This window comes from Sturnira hondurensis, unplaced genomic scaffold (genome assembly GCF_014824575.4).
Source record: "Sturnira hondurensis isolate 20B ecotype Veracruz unplaced genomic scaffold, ASM1482457v3 Scaffold0000780, whole genome shotgun sequence".
NCBI classification, from domain to species: domain Eukaryota; kingdom Metazoa; phylum Chordata; class Mammalia; order Chiroptera; family Phyllostomidae; genus Sturnira; species Sturnira hondurensis.
The window spans coordinates 15,853,394-15,870,395 of NW_028073411.1; the positions used below are offsets into that span (position 1 = coordinate 15,853,394).

The following is a 17,002-nucleotide window of genomic DNA, read 5'->3' on the forward strand; positions in this document are numbered from 1 at the left end:
CCTCCCTCCCCACCAAGGCCCCGCCCTGACCGCCCCAGCTGTCCTCACCCGCGCACACACCGGGAGAGAAGCGCCACGCGTTAATTCTGCTTCTACTTCAGGCAGAGGATAAATCGGTGTCTCCCAAATGAAACATGTCAGCATTAAGCGGCACACGGGTGTTCTATGGCCTGTCAGAGCATGTGACAGGGACTGCAGAGGTGGCTTTCGAGGGGGCAGACGGGACCCTGCGGGGACCCTTTTTCATTTGAAATGGCCTAGGTTCGTGGACCATGTGGCTTTTACCAAGTTAACCTTTTCCTGAATTTGCAAACAGCATGTTTCTGTGGTTTGACGGTTGTGAAGGAAAAGGGAATGATGGCTGCGGAACGACCAAGTCTCAGGTGGGAGAATCAATTTCACACACCTGTCTCCTGGCAGGAAACTGCGCCTGCAGAGGCTGGGGGGGAGGGGACGTAAATCGGTCCCCTGGGTTTAACCCATTTTTTATTGTCAACTGTACACACAAAGAGTGGAGAGTGCACACCCCATGGACGGACCAGTGATCACTAAAGCTCCATCCAGAGAACTGTCACCCAGATGAAGGGAGGGATGTGGCCAGGAGCCCCCCACCCGCACCCCGCGCACCCCCTCCAAATTTTGCGCCCTTCCTGCTCCCAGGAGCCAGATCCTGGCTCCTTCGAAAACCAGTCCCTTGCTTTTGTGGAAATGGAATCCAGGGGCACCTGCTCTTTTGGGTCAGGTGTCCTTGGCTCACTTGCTGCTCGGGAGAGTCATTCCCTGTCGCCGAAGGCAGCGGTTTGTTCTTCCCCGCCAGTCTGTATCCGTCCCTGGTGTGAACACAGTGCCGGTCATCCATTCCGCTGCCGACGGACGCATGTCGGGCTTCTTGGTTCAGACTCTGACACTTTCCACGGACTCAAACGTCCTTGTAGATGCTATCTGATACACTCATGCACGCCTTTGTCTTGGGCAGAGACCAAGGAGCGGAATTGTTGAATTAGAAAATATAAGTAGGTTCAACCCACAGTCCGCACAGTTACTGAAGTAGCCCCAGTTCGATTAGCATGTGTAATGTATAGATACTTTGGTGAGCATGAACATCTTTCCAACACCAATCTTCCAATCCAGAAACGTGGTAGACCCATACACTTGGGTCTTATTTAATTTTTCTTAATATTGTTTTATTATTTCCACTCATAGGTATAATGTTTGCTCTAGTTTTGGAGGTTCTTTTCAGATTAAGGAAGTCTCCCTCCAAGCCTCCTTCCATTTCTGTTTTGCTAAGAGTGTTTCTTATGCATGAAAATTGAATTTTGTAACACGGTGTTTCCTCATCCAATCACATAATCCTCACAGTACTTCCCCGCTCTGTCCCGTTAATGTGGCCCATTGTGTTGATCTGGGCAGTGCCTGCGAGTGCAAACGCATTTCCACATGTACATCTCCCTGTGAGTTTAGCCTGTTCATCTCACGGAGTAAACCCCTTCATTTCTAGTCACCCTTTTTCCTTAAAGACCATTTCGTCTAGTATTAATGTTGCAAAAAGCGACCCCATGTTTACTAGGTTCGGGTGACAGGCTCATTTGTTTGTTTTCAAAATAAATGTATGGGAGAGCATGGGGGCTGTAAAATCGGGGTCTGAGCCTGAACGCCAGGCCCTCAGGTGAACAGATGCAAGTCGCTTAACCTCTTCCTTACCGGACAGGTGAAGCCTCGGTCTCTCACCTATAAATTTCTTTCATCAGTTTTGGGAAATTTCTAAGCCATTATCACTTCAAATATTGCTTCTACCTGAGCTTTCTCTTCTCTCTACTGGGGATTCCAATTAAAAATGTTGGATGTTCTGCCCTGGCTGGTGTGGCTTAGTGAATTGAATGCTGGCCTGCAAACCAAAGGGTTGCCAGTTCGATCCCCAGTCAGGGCACATGCCTGGGTTGTGGGCCAGATCCCCAGTAGGGGGCGCATGAGAGACAATCCCACATTGATGCTTCTCCTCCTCTTTCCCTCCCTTCCTTTCTCTCTAAAAAAAAATAAATAAAAATTTAAAATAAATTGTGAAAAATCTTTTTAAAAATACTGGATTTTCTCATTGCATCTTTTGTGCCTGATTCTTCTCCATGTTTTCCACCCTTAGCCTCTCCTCGCTTCGTGTGTGCTTCCCCCGCTGGTCTGTCTTCCGCGTACTTTCTCTCTTCGGCTGCGGCCAGCCGCCATTAAACCTGTACACTGGGCTCATAAAATTGGACAGTGTTTTTCAGTTCTAAAAAGTCTGGTTGGTTCTTTTCAAATGAAGGAGTGCTGCTTTTTCTAATTTCCAGCTCTTTGCTTTAAGGTTTAAGACTAGCTGGCCTTCCCGAGTGTAGGCGTGTCGATGCTGTAAAGCCCGTGTCTTGTCACGCCACCCTCTGCGCTGCCCGTGGGTTTGACATGTAACTCTGTCGCATGGCTCTCTCGGGTTCAGGAGCTGTTCCGTGGCACTGTGGAAGTGCTCCAGGCATTCGTGGACACCCTGTTCCTGCAGACGCTCCCAGGCATGACCGGCCTCCCCCTGGACCAGTGCGGACGCCTGAGGCAGCAGGCCCAGGAGGACGCCGCCCTGCAGCTGGGGGAGTCGGACCGCTTCCGGAAACAGCAGTGGAAACTGTTCCAAGAGCTCCTGGAGCGGGAGAAGCAGGTGCGGGTGGTGTGCAAAACGGGGGCAGAGACTGAGTTTTGAAACTTAGGGGGGACGACGATGAGAGGTTCCATTCACCGAGCGCCTCCCAGTGCCTTTCCTTGGCGCTTCACCGAGGTTCTGGTTGGCAGCTTTCACCAGAGTCCTCCCAGTGGGCGGGGGGCACGGTAAAGCCCTTCCCCAGGATGGGGAGTCGGTAGGTAGTGCCTTCAGCTGATCCACTGAGAAAGCCCAGCAAAACCTGTTCTTTGGGAAGAAACTACAGAAGGTGTTTCACAGGGCAGTGGGTGGGGGGGGCAGAGATGAGGGGCTGCCCACATGGGACCCCTGTTTTACGGTGAGTCTGTTTCACTGTGAAAACCACGCATGTAGCCCTGGCCGGTGGTGGGTCAGTTGGTGGGACCACCATCCCCGCATCGATGGGGAAGACACTGGGTGTATTCCTGCCAAACTCAAATTGGCCGAGATGGTGCTCGTCTCCAAATTAACTAGTTTGATATGATCAGATTAGAAGGCAATCCAAAAAAACAAGCTGTTTCCCCAAACTTGAGAAACTGATCCTAAAACCCATATGAAAGAAGAACAGCCAAGAATAGCTCAGACTGTGTTGTACAAGCCCATGGGAGGCGGGGCGGGGGGGGCTTGCCCGAGCCGCTGTGACACGTTACTGCAAGTGACAGCCGAGAAGCAGTGAGGTGTGAGCCAGAAACTGACAACCCACGAACAAAGGACGGAGCTCAGACCGAGGTGTGTGTGCACATGGAAACTGTGTGCATGTGGCAACTATGTAATCCACGGTGGCGTGGTGGCACGTCATAGATAACCTCTAGTGGAGGTGCCGGCAAGGTGAGTGTCCACGTGTCCAGAGAAACTCAGATCCCTTCCTCACGCCGCACGCCGCAGAAAATCAGTATGGAGTGCTTTACCAGGTAAATGCACGTGGGAAACATTTTAAGTCTTTGGGAGAAAATATAAGGGAAAACGTTAAAGCCACCAGGGGAGAAGGATTTTAGATGAGAATTAAAGACTCGTGCCTACAAAGCAGCACTGGACGGGAGGAGGCCACTGAGCCGACCCTGTCCCCCTGTCTGGGCCCAGGTGTGGATGGAGGAGCACGCCCTGGCCTCTGCGCTGCAGACTCACCTGCGGGACGACCAGGACAGCGTCACCCGCCACGTGCTGGGCCGACTTGGGGGCCTCAGCGATGAGTGAGTACAGCTCCCGGTAGGGTGGGGGCCTTGTGTCCCGCGTGACGCTCCGTGCCAGCCCCGGTGTCCTCATCTGCAAGGGGAGGGGACTCACGGACTGCCCCTGCCTCTTCCGGGCGGTTTTGCAACCAACCAAACTGTAAAGACAGGGTGGGGCAGAAGTAGGTTTTCAGGTGTGAGTGCACCAAGCAGAGCCTAATGCTACTTGTAAATTATTGTTTTGCTGTCCATCCAAATGACCCTAAAGCCACTCCTGCCCCACCCTGTGCAGGGCGGGGAGGGTGAGAGCTGGGTGCCACGGGGAAGGACTGTGGTTTCCCTCCCTCCACGCCCTCCTCAGTGAAAGGGGCTCGTGGTGTGTGCTTCAGAGAGCTGTCCTCCACGGGCGCTCTGTAAACACCTTTCCGAAGAGTAATTTCCATGCGTTACTTCAAGCGTGGGGTTCAGTGGTTCTTAGTAACTGCACCGTTGCCACGATCCAAACTCAGAACACTTTCATCACACCCAAAAGACCCCACGTGCCCATTTCCGGTCACTCCCACTCATTAACTAATTGCATGTTTTTGCTATGACGATTAGCATAGTGTGGTTTTTCAAATTGCTAAAAAATTTTTATTTTTCCTTATTTCATATCACATGAGAAAAGTGGTCTCGATAGAACCGTTTCTGTAGGTGCCCAGCCTTTTCTGGGAAGCCGATCTGTGGGCTGGGAAAGAGGCAGGTGCATGGCCGCTCCTGGCAAAGGAGACAGGCTGGTCGGTGCCTGGGCTGCAGCGCAGAACACCTGGCAGCCAGGCCGGGACAGTGCAGCAGGGTTCCCCCCAGAAACCTGTGTCTCTGAGCTGGGCCAGTATTCAGTCCGTTGGTGTTCAGTGTGCACCCCAGTGCTGACGTACTTGGCGGTTAGATCTGCTTCTTACTGTTTGCTTTACATTCACCTCCCTGCTCTGTGTTCCCTCTTCTCGCCTTCCTCACCCTCTTTTCCATTAAGTGTCTTTATTATTCTATTTTATCTCTCTTTGGACTTGTTGGTTCCATGTTCTTTTCCTGTGCTTTCAGTGGTTCGGAAATTTTTAATCACATCCTTGACTTCTCAAAACCTAACGTGCATTACTGTATTCCTTCTGCCTTAGACTACCTAATTCCATTTATTGTTCCTCAGATCAACCCTTTCTCATTGCATATTTTTCTTCTATGTTTTCAACCCCATTAGATGTTACTGTTTTATGCCGTCGTATTCATGGAGACTTACTCACAGATTTAGCCCTTCTGTTGCTCTTGACTTTTCGCTGTACCCATAAGCCTCCGCCTGAGATGGACTTCCCTCCCCTGGCCTTCCCGTGACTTCAGATCTGCCGGGGACAGCTTCTCCCCGCGTTTGTCCGGAAATACCTATCTCCTCCTCACTTGGGGGGAATGTTCTCACTGGGTGTGGAATCATAGCTTTATTGTTATTTAAAATGCTTTGTGCTGTTACAGATGCCCCACTTTTCCCTCTTCACCCCCTCCACCCAGCCTGCCCCCCACTTCCATAATCAGTCCCTTCCTGTTGCCCGTGTCCGTGGGTCTCCCATGTACGTTCTCTGACTAATCCCATCCACTTCTTTAAGTTGGTCCCCCCCACCTCCCTGGTCCCCTCTGACAGCTGTCATTCTGTCCCATGTTCCCACACCCTGGCTCTAGTTTGCTCATTAGTTTGTTTTATTCATTAGGTTCCACTTACAGGGACCACATCCCACACACATGGGATTTGTCTTTCACTGCCTGGCTTATTTCACCCATAACCGTCCCTGTTTCCACCCACACTGTCATAAAAGGTAGGAGCTCCTTCCTTCTTTCTGCTGCATAACCTGCCATCATGTGGACGGACCACAGATGGGTTTTTAAAATAAAGAGTGTTGTCTTCTGATTCCAGTTGTTTCTGGCTCCTTGTAAGATTTCCTTTTGCTCTTTGGGTTTCATTCGTTTATTATAATCCTCATAAATGTGTGTGGTTCTGTGCCTGTATTTTGTTTGTTTGACAAATCTGTTGTGCTTCTTGGATCTGTGATTTGCTATCTTTCATCGGATTTTGAGAATTCTCCGCCATTATCTCTTTCAATATTTCTCCTGCCCATTCTCTCCCTCCTCTTTCCAGGATCCAGTCACACATTTACTGCAACTTTTTGCTTGTCCCATGTGTCTCTTACATACTGTTCTTCATTTTTCATTCTTTTATTCTCTGGGGTTAGGTCTCGATATTCATATGGGACCACCTTCCAGTTCACACGCTCTCCCGCTGTGTTTCATCCTCTGTAAGCCCACCCACGGGATTCTTACTGTTGGTTACTGTGTTTTCAGTCCCAAGATTTCCATTTGATTCTTTTCAGAGTTTCCAGTTATCTGCTGTAATTGCTCATCTCATTTGCTTTCTTAAACTTATCTTTCATAGCTATTTTCAAGTTCATGTCTGGTTATTTCAGTATTCAACATCTGGTAGGCATGTTTCTAGTGACTGTTTTTTCTCTTTATTTTTGGCCAGTTCTTATCTGTTTGCAAATCTGGTTACATTTATTGACTACTGGGCGCTGTGACTGAAAACTGTTGAGATAATTTAAGACTTTAAATAATGGGCTGTTCCTCCGGAGAGGACATATCTCGCTTCTACCAGGGGCTGCAGATAGAGGCAGGCCAACCGCTCGCTCCATCTGCGGATTCCGCCGGTTGAAAAGTAGGTCTCTGGTGCGGAATGACTCCTGTTCTTGGGACGAGGGCCCCCAGTTGAAAGCAGGGAGTGTCTGCCATGCCTCTCCTCCTCGGTGGGCTGGCTGTCATGCTCCAGTCCGCTTCTCAGGTACCAGCAAACACTTCCGTTTGTAAAAGCAGAGGTTAGACCTCTGGTTCACCAAGGTCTTCTGGTTGAGTCATTAAGACAGGAGCTCGGTCACAGCCCCTGGTTTCAGTTTGGGATGTGTCAGTGTTGAGTGTTACATGAGACACTCACGTGGGCGTGGACTAAAGGCAGCTGCACACGTCTGAAACGTGGGGCAGGGTGTGAGCACGTTAAAAAGATCAGTAGAGGAACAGGCGGCCAAACCAAACCTGGTGTGCACCGGGGTCTGAGAGGACAGGCGGCCGGAGGTGGGACAGGCCCACCCCACCCACTCTGGGGGGGCCTCTGCCGCTGTGACTGGGCATTTCTGGGCAGCTCAGTGTGCGGGGGGGCTCTGCAGAGAAACGGAACCAATGAGATGCGTGTGTGTGTATGTGTGTACCTAGTGTGTACGTGTGTATGTACATAATCTATCTGTGTGTCTGTATCTGCCTATCTATGTATCTACAAATGTATCTAAGTATCTATCCATCTGTCCATCTATCTCTGTATCTAAACCTACAGAGACAGAAAGAGGGGAGGGAGGAGCCGAGAGGTGGCAATACCTGCAGTCGGCCACTTGGAGACTCGGCAGAGCCGGTGCGCAGTTCCGGTCCCAAGTCTGCAGGTCTGAGCACTGAGCGAGCTGGGGGCATCCGGCCCAGTCAGGAGGCCAGCAGGCTCAAGACCCAGGAAGAGCCAGTCTCTCGGTCTGAGCCCCAAGGCAGGAAACGGGTGCCCCCCCAGCTCAAGGTGGATGGGATATGTTCCCGTTCCCTCTCATTTAGGGGAGGGCCAGCCTTCTCTCTGCTTCAGGCGTCCGCTGATTGGACGAAGCCCACCCATTCCAGGAAGGGCCCTCTTCTTTCTCAGGCTACCCATTTAAAGTGGCCGTTGCCCAAAGACACCCTCACAGGAACACCCCCAATAATGCCGGGTCAGATGTGCGGGCAGCTGGGGCCCCAGCCAGGTGACTCAGGAAACTGACCACCCCACTCAGAGGAGCCGAGGGCCCTGACCCCCCCTGCCCCCACCCCCAAGGTCCACACAGTGGCTCCTGCAGGGGCACGACCTGCTGCTGCGCTCAGCCCTGCGGAGGTTGGCGCTCCGCGGCCACGCCGTTGCCACCCTGACCCAGATGCGGCTGTCGGGGAAGAAGAGCCTTCTGCAGGAGCTGCGGGAGCAGCAGGCCCTGGAGCAGGGCTCCTCCCAGTGCCTGGACGCGCACCAGTGGCACCTGCTCAGAGCCTTGGTGAGCACGCGTCGGGCCCCTCGCCCGTCCCTGCCAAACCCGGGTTCTGCAGGGGTGGGGACAGTGGCAGCCCTGTGGGGCTCTAGTGTGTGCTGTAGTGAGAATTATGCTGAAAATGCATATGACCCCGGAGCAGAGCTAGGTACAGACGTCACCAGGAGGTTGGGGAAAGAGGGTCTGGTCATCTGTTCTAACAGATCCGGAGAAAGACCCTGTAAATCACAGGGCTAGGACTAAACCCCAGCAGGCTGACTCCAGGTCTCAGGAAGCCACGGAGCTACAGGGGCAGCCAGGGTTTCTGGCCTGTGAGTGCGGGGCAGGCTCATGCTGTGTCTCGCTCTGCCAGGAGAGCTGCGGGGGAAGCAGGTGTCCCCTCCTTGCCCGAATCACAGTCATGTGAGGAAAGGCAGTGCCCAGTGCCCCACAGGCCCTGCTTTGGCTCCTGTGATGTTCCAGGTCACTCAAAACCCAGCTCTGCTGTGTGACTTTTGAAAAGTTACTTCACATCTCTGAGCCCCTGTGCCCTCATCACACCTAGTGCTCAGGCCCCACACTGGTCAGGAGGAATGAGGAAGTCCTTGATGTGTGACAGGCTGCCAGTGGCACCGGGCACACAGTTGGGACTCAGTAAACTCAGTAAAGGTTGAGGGGGTACCTTCCACACACACCCAGCTCATCCATTGTGTTGGGCTTTTGCAAGCCTGAGGCCCCGGCCTTCTGCCCCTTCTGCAACTCTGCCAACCTTCCTGGGCCCTGGGCAGGGCGGGCCCCACGTCCCCACCCTGGCCGGAGCTCCGGGGCCGGGCAGCAGCGTGGGCTCGCCCGTCTCCCGGCCCTGTCCTTTCCTGTTCAGGAGGCGCGTGTGCTGGAGGAGACCAGCAGGCTGGAGGAGGAGGCGCAGCGGACACGGCTGCAGCTTCAGCAGCAGCTCCTGGCCGAGGCCCAGGAGGTGGGGCGGCTCCTGCAGCAGCACATGGAGCGCGCCATCGGGCAAGCGCTGCTGGGCCACGCGCGGACCGCGGCTACCAGGAGCCGGGCCAAGGACCGGGAGGACTTCAAGGTGCCTGCCAACCCCCATTTTCAGAAACCAGAGGGCAAGAGGGTTGGGGTGGGCAGGAGGGCGGGGACAGACAAGAAGACCACTTGGACAAAGCAGCCACCTGGCCGCCGGTCTACGCCACACCCTCCCAGGAGCTTCTAGCCTTTCGGGGGTTGCCTGTCATTTTTACAAAGTGAAGGACAGTGGCCTTGAACCTTAGCAGGGACGGTAACCCAGGCCTCACGTCTCTAGGGATGGGGCATCTCAGCACGTCCTCTCTCTTCTACTTTGGGGCGGAAGGTGTATCATTAAGGAATGCATCTAATTGCAAGTAGCAGAAAGTCCCACTGAAATGACTCAGATGAATAGGAGTCATGCATCCCATAACAAGAACGTGCAGGTAGGGAGCTCCAGGCACAGAGGCGCCGGGATATGACCAAGCACGCGGCTCTTACTGTCTCATCTCCTGTTCTGAGGGCTAGTGTGTTGCCTCATAGTCTCAAAATGGCCACTAACCCTCCAGACATCAGATCTGCATTCCAGGAGGGAAGAGGAACACGATAGAGTCACTTGCACTGAGGCTTTACCTCGACATTCGGAAAGGGAAGCCCCCCCAACCCCCAGCAGTCTTTCCCTAATATTGCACCTGATTGGCCAGGGTCACACACCCAGCCTGAGACTGTCCCTGACCAAGGAAAATAGAACAGGGCAGACGACAGCAGGTTTACAGCCGTGAGCGCACCAAACACAGAGTTGTTCTTGTATTATTATTTCCTGTGTGAACAACTGTAAACCCACTTCCGCCCCACCCTGTCTTACCAACTGGTTTAATGCAACCAGGTGCTCTCCGCCTGGTCCCTGGCCAGTCTGGGTGGGGACTGGGCAAGATGCCAGCCCAGGCAAGGGGGATGCGCCGCGTGCCACCCCTGGCCAAGTCCTTTCCCTCCCACCCACAGAGGATGCTGCTGGAGGCGGCCGTGGAGAGCGTCTACGTGACCAGCGCAGGCGTCAGGCAGCTGGTGCAGCCCTACTACCAGCAGGTGCACAGGGCCGTGCGGGACCACGAGGAGCACAGACTGGAGCAGCTGAGGGCCCTGCAGGGTACGTGCTCCCCGCGGGGAGGCAGGGAGCCAGACACACTCGGAGCCTGGGACGGAATGGGCTGCCAGACCCCCCCGAGCGTTGGTGTTGGAAATCTTACATTGTCACCGGTTCCATTTGCTCCTTCAACCCCTGCTTTGCCCCCCATAAGCTTCCAAAAAGGCACTTCAGGAGCGTCTGGTACAGCACAATAGGGCTCGTTAATGCGGGCGAATCAGGACAAGCCCCGGACAAGGAGGTGGAGTCAGGGTAGGGTCACTCCCTCTCTGGGACAAATGTCCTTGGAGCCCTACTTAGCAGTGACATGGTTTTGGCTCTGGGCTTCCTGGTGGCCAGAACGGTGGGAAGGTCCTCAATGAGAGCCGTTGCAGTGACCGTGAGAAAGAACAAGCCAGAGGCCCTGTGCTGTCCCCAAGACCCAGAGAATTTTCCCCATGGGCTCTTGTACATGGCAGTTACCCTGCATGACGGGATGGACAATGTCCCTACGGCCAGCAAGGACATTATGTAACAACAGACAGCAAGTTTCTCGAAGGCCACACTTACAATGCCCTTCCCTGCGTCAGGCCCGCAGAGCCAGTCCACCTGGGTTCTCAGAAGGGCTGTGCCTGGACTGGCCGTGGGTGCAGCGGGACCTGGTCCCTAGGTGAACGGGTGGGCGGGCGGGCAGCAGGTCCTGGCGGCGGTCTTAGGTGAATCTGCTGTCGGTGAGCTCAGCTGCGTCTCTGTCATCCCCTCGTCCCGGGGAATTCGAACCCTGGATTCTGACAAAGCATGGGACGTACCCAGAAATACGCCAGCTCCGCAGACCTGCATCCTGGTTTCCAACGGGGCGCTGATCTCACCCAGCCAGAGACAGCCATCTATGATGGGGACCTTCAGGACCAGTGAGCTCACGTCCCCTTCCGAGGCCTCAGTTTCCCCATCTGTGGTGCTAGGGTCCGGTCAGCCCTCTGTGCATTCTCTCGGCTCTGAGTGCCTCCTTCCCTGATACCCCAGCTCTGATGTGGGGGTTGCCGACAATGAGCTGAAACAATGTGGCTCAGCGTAACCAACCATGTTAACGCCTTATCTTTTTTTCATTCCGTAAATTCTGTTGCATGTAAAACTCATAGAATGTCCTACCCCAGGGGGTCACCCAATTACACCCCCTTTAAGGTCTACACAGCCCAGGCCCAGTGGGGTAGGCAGCCTGCTGAACAGCCCCCCAACAGGCAAGTTCAGCGTGGCAGCCGGGGCAGTGTAGCGGCGGGGGCTCTATGTCAGCTAGTTAACTGTGACAACTAGGCAAGTATAGCAGCTAGTTAGGAGTGGCAGCTAGTTAATGGTGGCAGCTAGTTAGGTTGGCAGCTGCTTGGCTAGGCGTAGCAGCTGGCGAGGCCCAGCCCTCGGTCGGGCAAGCGTGTCCCAGCGGGCAGCCCCAGGCACCTCAGACTTCAGGGGCCATACTGCCCGGCCCCTGGGAAGCATCCGTCAGTGCCCGCGTCTGTCTGTCCACCCACAGCTCTACGTGTCAGACTGTCCTCCCTACCAGTGTGGGTTCAGCTGTTTGCTGTGGCTGCTTAGCGTGACATTTCTCCCAAGCCTCCCCTTGCTCCCGGGCCAAGAAGGTGGTGGGTGGTGGAGAGACAGCGGCCAGGAGCCGCCTGTGATGGAAGCCACTGCGTCCCCACCCCGCCTGTCCCCTGGGTGGACCGAGGGCCGGCGTCGATGGCTCTCTGGGAGCAGGCATGTCCCGCTGCCCCTTGCACTGGGCACCCACCCCAGCCCTGGCACAGAGCTGAGCCCCCAAACACGCACTCTGATCGCCATGTGTTACGTGTTGCAGGAGAGAGGACAGAGAACTACAAGCTGCGGAAGAAGCAAGAACTTGGCTACCCTTCATCGGGGGACAAGGTGGCGGGTGGGACTCGTGAAGCATCCCCAGGCATCCACCAGAGGTGAGGTCCCTACGAAGGCACACTCGCCCTGACCGTCAGCTTTCGCTCTCAGCATCCCCACCAGCACAGACCCCCAGGAGTCTGCCCAGCTCCCTTCCCTGCCTGAGCCCCCCCCCCGGGGGGCCCATCGGGCGTGGCCCCGGCGTCGTTTCTAGTTCTAAGCACTGTTCACTGCCCTGACACGGCACCACCCCTGCACTCAAACCTCAGGGTCCCCCAGAAGCAGACCCTGGCCTGGAGACTGGGGTGGGGGGGCAGGTTGCTAATGGGCGGTGACCCAGGAAGCTCAGGGAGGGAGCAGGAGGTGAGGCAGACGGGTGTCTTGGCTGCTGCCTCCGCAGTGGCCCACCATACGCCACACAAGGTGGCAGCGTACCTCACCATTCCGCGGGTCAGAGCCACGGGCACCACTGCGTTCCCCGAGCTCCAGGCGGCCACAACACGGAGTCCGCCGGCTGGGCTCTGCCTGGAGGTCAGGGGGGAAATCTCCCGGGTTGCTCAGGCTGTCGGCAGAGTCCAGGGCCTTGAGAAGTGAATGTCTCTGTTTCCTTGCGGCTGTCAGCGGGGGCCCCTGACCTCCCCGAGGCCTCTCTCTGGTTCATGCCCATTCCCCTGCCCGCCACCCCAGTCACACCGGGACCTCTCTGCCTTCCTCTTCCGCTGCATCTCCGCGTCCAGATGGAGGGACTTCTCAGTTTTATGGACTCCAACAGCTGAGACCCACCTGGGTAATGCAGGGCCATCTCCGAGCCTTAAAGTCCTGACCGCCATGGAAGGCATCAGCTGCACAGCTGTCAGGGATTAGGGTGAGGACCCCGGTGTGGGGCATCACGTGGCCTGCCTCAACGGAGAAAAGCCGGTACCGCCGGTAATAATGACGGGTTTCCAGGGCAACTGAGGCCCAGAGCACCAACCTCAGCAGTATCACAGCCAGTTGGTCCATATCTGTCCTCTCAGCCCCAGGCGGAGTCCGTGAAGGCCGGGGTGATGAGTCTCTTACCCACACCTGTGTCTTCAAAACCCAGCACATAACCTGGCAGGCCAGAGACGCATTTATGAATGAACAAGAGTGGATGAGTGGATCCATGCATGGATGGGTGGATGCATGGATGGGTTTTGTAGGATGAGTAAGAGTTTGCCGGACAAATAGTAAGAAGAGAGGAAAGCTATCGCTGGCGGGACAAAGCATGAAGCAAAAGCAAGGTGTGCTTCATGAGTGGCTGCCTGTGACGCTAAAGGTGGCTTCTGCCTTCAGGTCTAGAAAACTTCATCTCCTTTTAGAAACTGGGTCACAAGAACGGAGAAGAAGGCAGAGAGTAATCCTGGGAACGGGGAGGAGGGACTGAATGTTCTTGTTGGCGAAGGTCAGAGGAGTGGCAGCCGCGGAAGGGGGGTATTCGCACAGGCGGGGGGAGGTGTCCGTTCACACAGGCACCAGGCATTGGGGGTGCTTTCTCCAGGTCAGGGGCCCGCTTTCCGCCCCACTACACCCCCCGCCACCCGGAGGGACTGGGCTGCCATTCTCCTGGTTTCGCAGACGCGGCATCTAGGGAACGGCTGCCTGGTGTACAGGGAGCAGCTAGGGCGGTCCTGCAATTTTTGGACAGGGGCGTCCTTCAGGAGAGTCCCCCCCGCCCCGCAGGATTTCAGTCTTTACCTCAAGTGAAGCCGTCACCTGCTGCTCAGCCACTTGGCAGCCACGGGACCCTGCTCCCCTGAGCTTCTCCCGCCCCCGAGTTTCCCGCTCTCGGCCCTGCTGAGGTCACCAAGCCACTCCGAGGACGCAGTGAAAAATGTCCCTGAGACTCTGTAAACCCCCAGGAGTGAATGGGTTTCCTGAGGAGCCCGCCGGGGTGAGGGCCTCTCTCCTGTGGCCGCAGTAAATCGTGGCCATTCTTCTCTCACAGCTCCCAGGGCTCACAGTCAGCTTGCGGTCACTAATTTGCAGGACACAGCAGGCCCTTGGGAAAGGCCTCTGACCCCGCTGCCGGCCAGGGCAGCCTTAACGGTCTTCCTTCTCTCTTCCAGGATGCGGGCGCAGCAGAGAAAGTTCCTGGCCCAGTTCACCCTGCACCAGCGCGTGCGCCTGGAGGCCTGGCAGCGGAAGGCCAGCGTCCTGGGCCTCCTGGAAGCGCAGCTGGAGACCCAGCTGCAGGTGCGAGCTCTGGGAGCCGGCCTGGGCCCGGCGGGCGGTGCACTAGAGGTGGAATTAGCGGGAGGCTGGCCTTGNTGCCACCCGGAGGGACTGGGCTGCCATTCTCCTGGTTTCAAAGACGCGGCATCTAGGGAACGGCTGCCTGGTGTACAGGGAGCAGCTAGGGCGGTCCTGCAATTTTTGGACAGGGGCGTCCTTCAGGAGAGTCCCCCCCCCCCCCGCAGGATTTCAGTCTTTACCTCAAGTGAAGCCGTCACCTGCTGCTCAGCCACTTGGCAGCCGCGGGACCCTGCTCCCCTGAGCTTCTCCCGCCCCCGAGTTTCCCGCTCTCGGCCCTGCTGAGGTCACCAAGCCACTCCGAGGACCCAGTGAAAAATGTCCCTGAGACTCTGTAAACCCCCAGGAGTGAATGGGTTTCCTGATGAGCCCGCCGGGGTGAGGGCCTCTCTCCTGTGGCCGCAGTAAATCGTGGCCATTCTTCTCTCACAGCTCCCAGGGCTCATGGTCAGCTTGCAGTCACTAATTTGCAGGACACAGCAGGCCCTTGGGAAAGGCCTCTGACCCCGCTGCCGGCCAGGGCAGCCTTAACGGTCTTCCTTCTCTCTTCCAGGATGCGGGCGCAGCAGAGAAAGTTCCTGGCCCAGTTCACCCTGCACCAGCGCGTGCGCCTGGAGGCCTGGCAGCGGAAGGCCAGCGTCCTGGGCCTCCTGGAAGCGCAGCTGGAGACCCAGCTGCAGGTGCGAGCTCTGGGAGCCGGCCTGGGCCCGGCAGGCGGTGCGCTAGAGGTGGAATTAGCGGGAGGCTGGCCTTGTGACTCCAGGTCAGCGGTGGGGCCTTGGTGAGGGGACTGCACGCCCCCTCGGGCCCCGGGCCCCTGCGGAGGCTCCCCAGCAGACGATGCATCAGCCTGGCCTTGCGCTGTGCGCCTCGAGGCTGCGGGGCAGAGTGGATCCCACTCGGTGCGTCTGCGGCTCCCACTCAGGCCAGGTCCTGGGCACACTGATCGGCTCCTGTCCAGTGGTCGTGGGCGCAGGGCGATCCTCACCTCATCACCCCACCACGGGCTGCTCTGTGTCAGGGCTCACAGCAGGGTGTCACTTAGGGTTGCTGGAGACCAAGGCTCATACTTGATATAGGACACACGGGAAGCTCAGGCATTGGGACGGACAGTGGCTGTCTCATCACAGAAAAATCTCATCGGCGTGTGACTGCTGAGGCAGTTCCTGATGAAGTGGGGCTCTGAAGCGAGCTGGCCACCTTCGAGAAAGATCACCCGCCCCAGAAGGCAGGCCCCTGTCCGAGGGTCAGCCCCGTCAGGGACAGTGGCTCCTGTTCACGAACCGAGGGCCTATCATGGGGTCGCTGAGCTGGGAGGGCTCCCTGTACCTCCTCACGTTGTCCCCAGCCCCCCAGGGGCACGTCCCTGCTAGGACCCCGGCCACAGGTGGAGACACTGGGAGGGTAAGGCACTACCCAGCCCCCACAGTTGACAAGTCATGGAGTCCGGCTTTGTGCAGTTAAAGCAGGCTGGGACTGCTACTCAGCTCAGTAGGAGCTGAGACTCTGGGGTCAGAGGGGTGGCTGAGGTCTGGGCCGGCAGAGCCTGCAGTGAGCACCTCTCCCCTCGGTGCTTGCCTCTGTAGAATGGGGACCCGTGGCCCCTGTGGTGGGGGTGAGGGGGACCGCTACCTGGCAGGAGCTGGCTGAGGTCAGCTCCCCCTCCACCCCAAGATGGGCCTCTGCCCTGCTCCTGACCACCCTGGGGCCTTCTGGGAGAGTTCTCCTCCACCCCAGAGACAGAGGGCCTTGCCCTGGCGGCAGCACCCAAGGAGACCCAGCTGACACCCCGACTTTGCATGCAGGATGCCGAGCAGAGCTTCCTCTCCGAGCTGGCAGCCTTGGCTCGTGTGCCCCTCACTGAAAGCAAACCGTCTTCCAGTAAGCATGGGCCGTCAGTTACGTGGTAGGAGGTGGCAGGCTGCAGTGGGGGGCTCTCTGGGCCGGGGATGGGGGTTCCAGTCCTGTGTCCACCCCTGGCTAGCGGTGTGGCCCTGGGCACCATGCTACCCTCGTGAGGCTTTCGGGTCCTTATCTGTCCATGAGCATCTTCCATGGGGCACCCCTGGGGACCTCTACTCCCCATCAGTAACTCCAACCCCTGGGCCTTCGGGTCACAGCTGAGTCTGATCTCTGACTGTTTCCCCATCTGTGAAGTGGAGATGACTCAGTGCCATCACAGGGTGTGGCAGCAGGAGAGTGACAGAAAGTGTAAAACACGCAGGTCTCTTCAAGTAAAGTCCGAGCTTCAGGTTCCCACTGCTTCAGGAGTCTTCCAGTCAGCCGGTGGCTGCAGGAAGCCTAAGGACCAGAGTTCGAACCCCCGCTCTGCCACGCACGGCTGTGTGGCTCGGGAAGGCACTCCACCTCCCGGGCCTCGGCTTCCTTACACGTTAAATGGGTAGAATGGGAGTGAGATGCCCAGTGTGCACCTGGCCCAGACTCTCAAGTCAGGAGGGGCTGGAGTGTGGCTGAGAGAAGCCGTCACCTGCCTTAAGTCACAGCCAATGTCTGGGTCCCTGTGTTTTTACAGAGAAGCCCATGAGGACCAAAAGGAAGAAGCCCCCGCTACGGCAGAGAGGGGACCCCGGGGGGCCTAGCAACAACGACCCTGCATTCGGGGAACACCCCTCAACATCGCTCAGGTACAAGGGCCCGGGCTTAATGCCTGTGGCTGCATGCTGACCACCTACTGTGTGCTTCTGTGTGAGCCTGGATGGAC

At 56.7% G+C, this 17,002-nt stretch overlaps 1 protein-coding gene across 2 annotated transcripts in view; it reads left to right on the forward strand.

Moving 5' to 3' along the window:
• The window catches only part of EVC (EvC ciliary complex subunit 1), a 45,002-nt gene that overhangs the window by 26,669 nt on the left and 1,331 nt on the right, over positions 1-17,002 (forward strand). Inside the window, exons 12-20 of one of the 2 annotated variants that reach the window (XM_037046072.1) lie at positions 2,465-2,677; positions 3,776-3,885; positions 7,778-7,988; positions 8,842-9,048; positions 9,984-10,128; positions 11,957-12,068; positions 14,097-14,223; positions 16,086-16,193; positions 16,816-16,884. In XM_037046072.1, the coding sequence (XP_036901967.1) occupies positions 2,465-2,677; positions 3,776-3,885; positions 7,778-7,988; positions 8,842-9,048; positions 9,984-10,128; positions 11,957-12,068; positions 14,097-14,223; positions 16,086-16,190 (1,230 nt within the window). In that variant the 3' untranslated portion in view covers positions 16,191-16,193; positions 16,816-16,884. Of the gene's footprint in view, positions 1-2,464; positions 2,678-3,775; positions 3,886-7,777; positions 7,989-8,841; positions 9,049-9,983; positions 10,129-11,956; positions 12,069-14,096; positions 14,224-16,085; positions 16,194-16,813; positions 16,926-17,002 lie in introns of those variants that run through there. The other variant, XM_037046065.1, reaches the window with a different exon arrangement.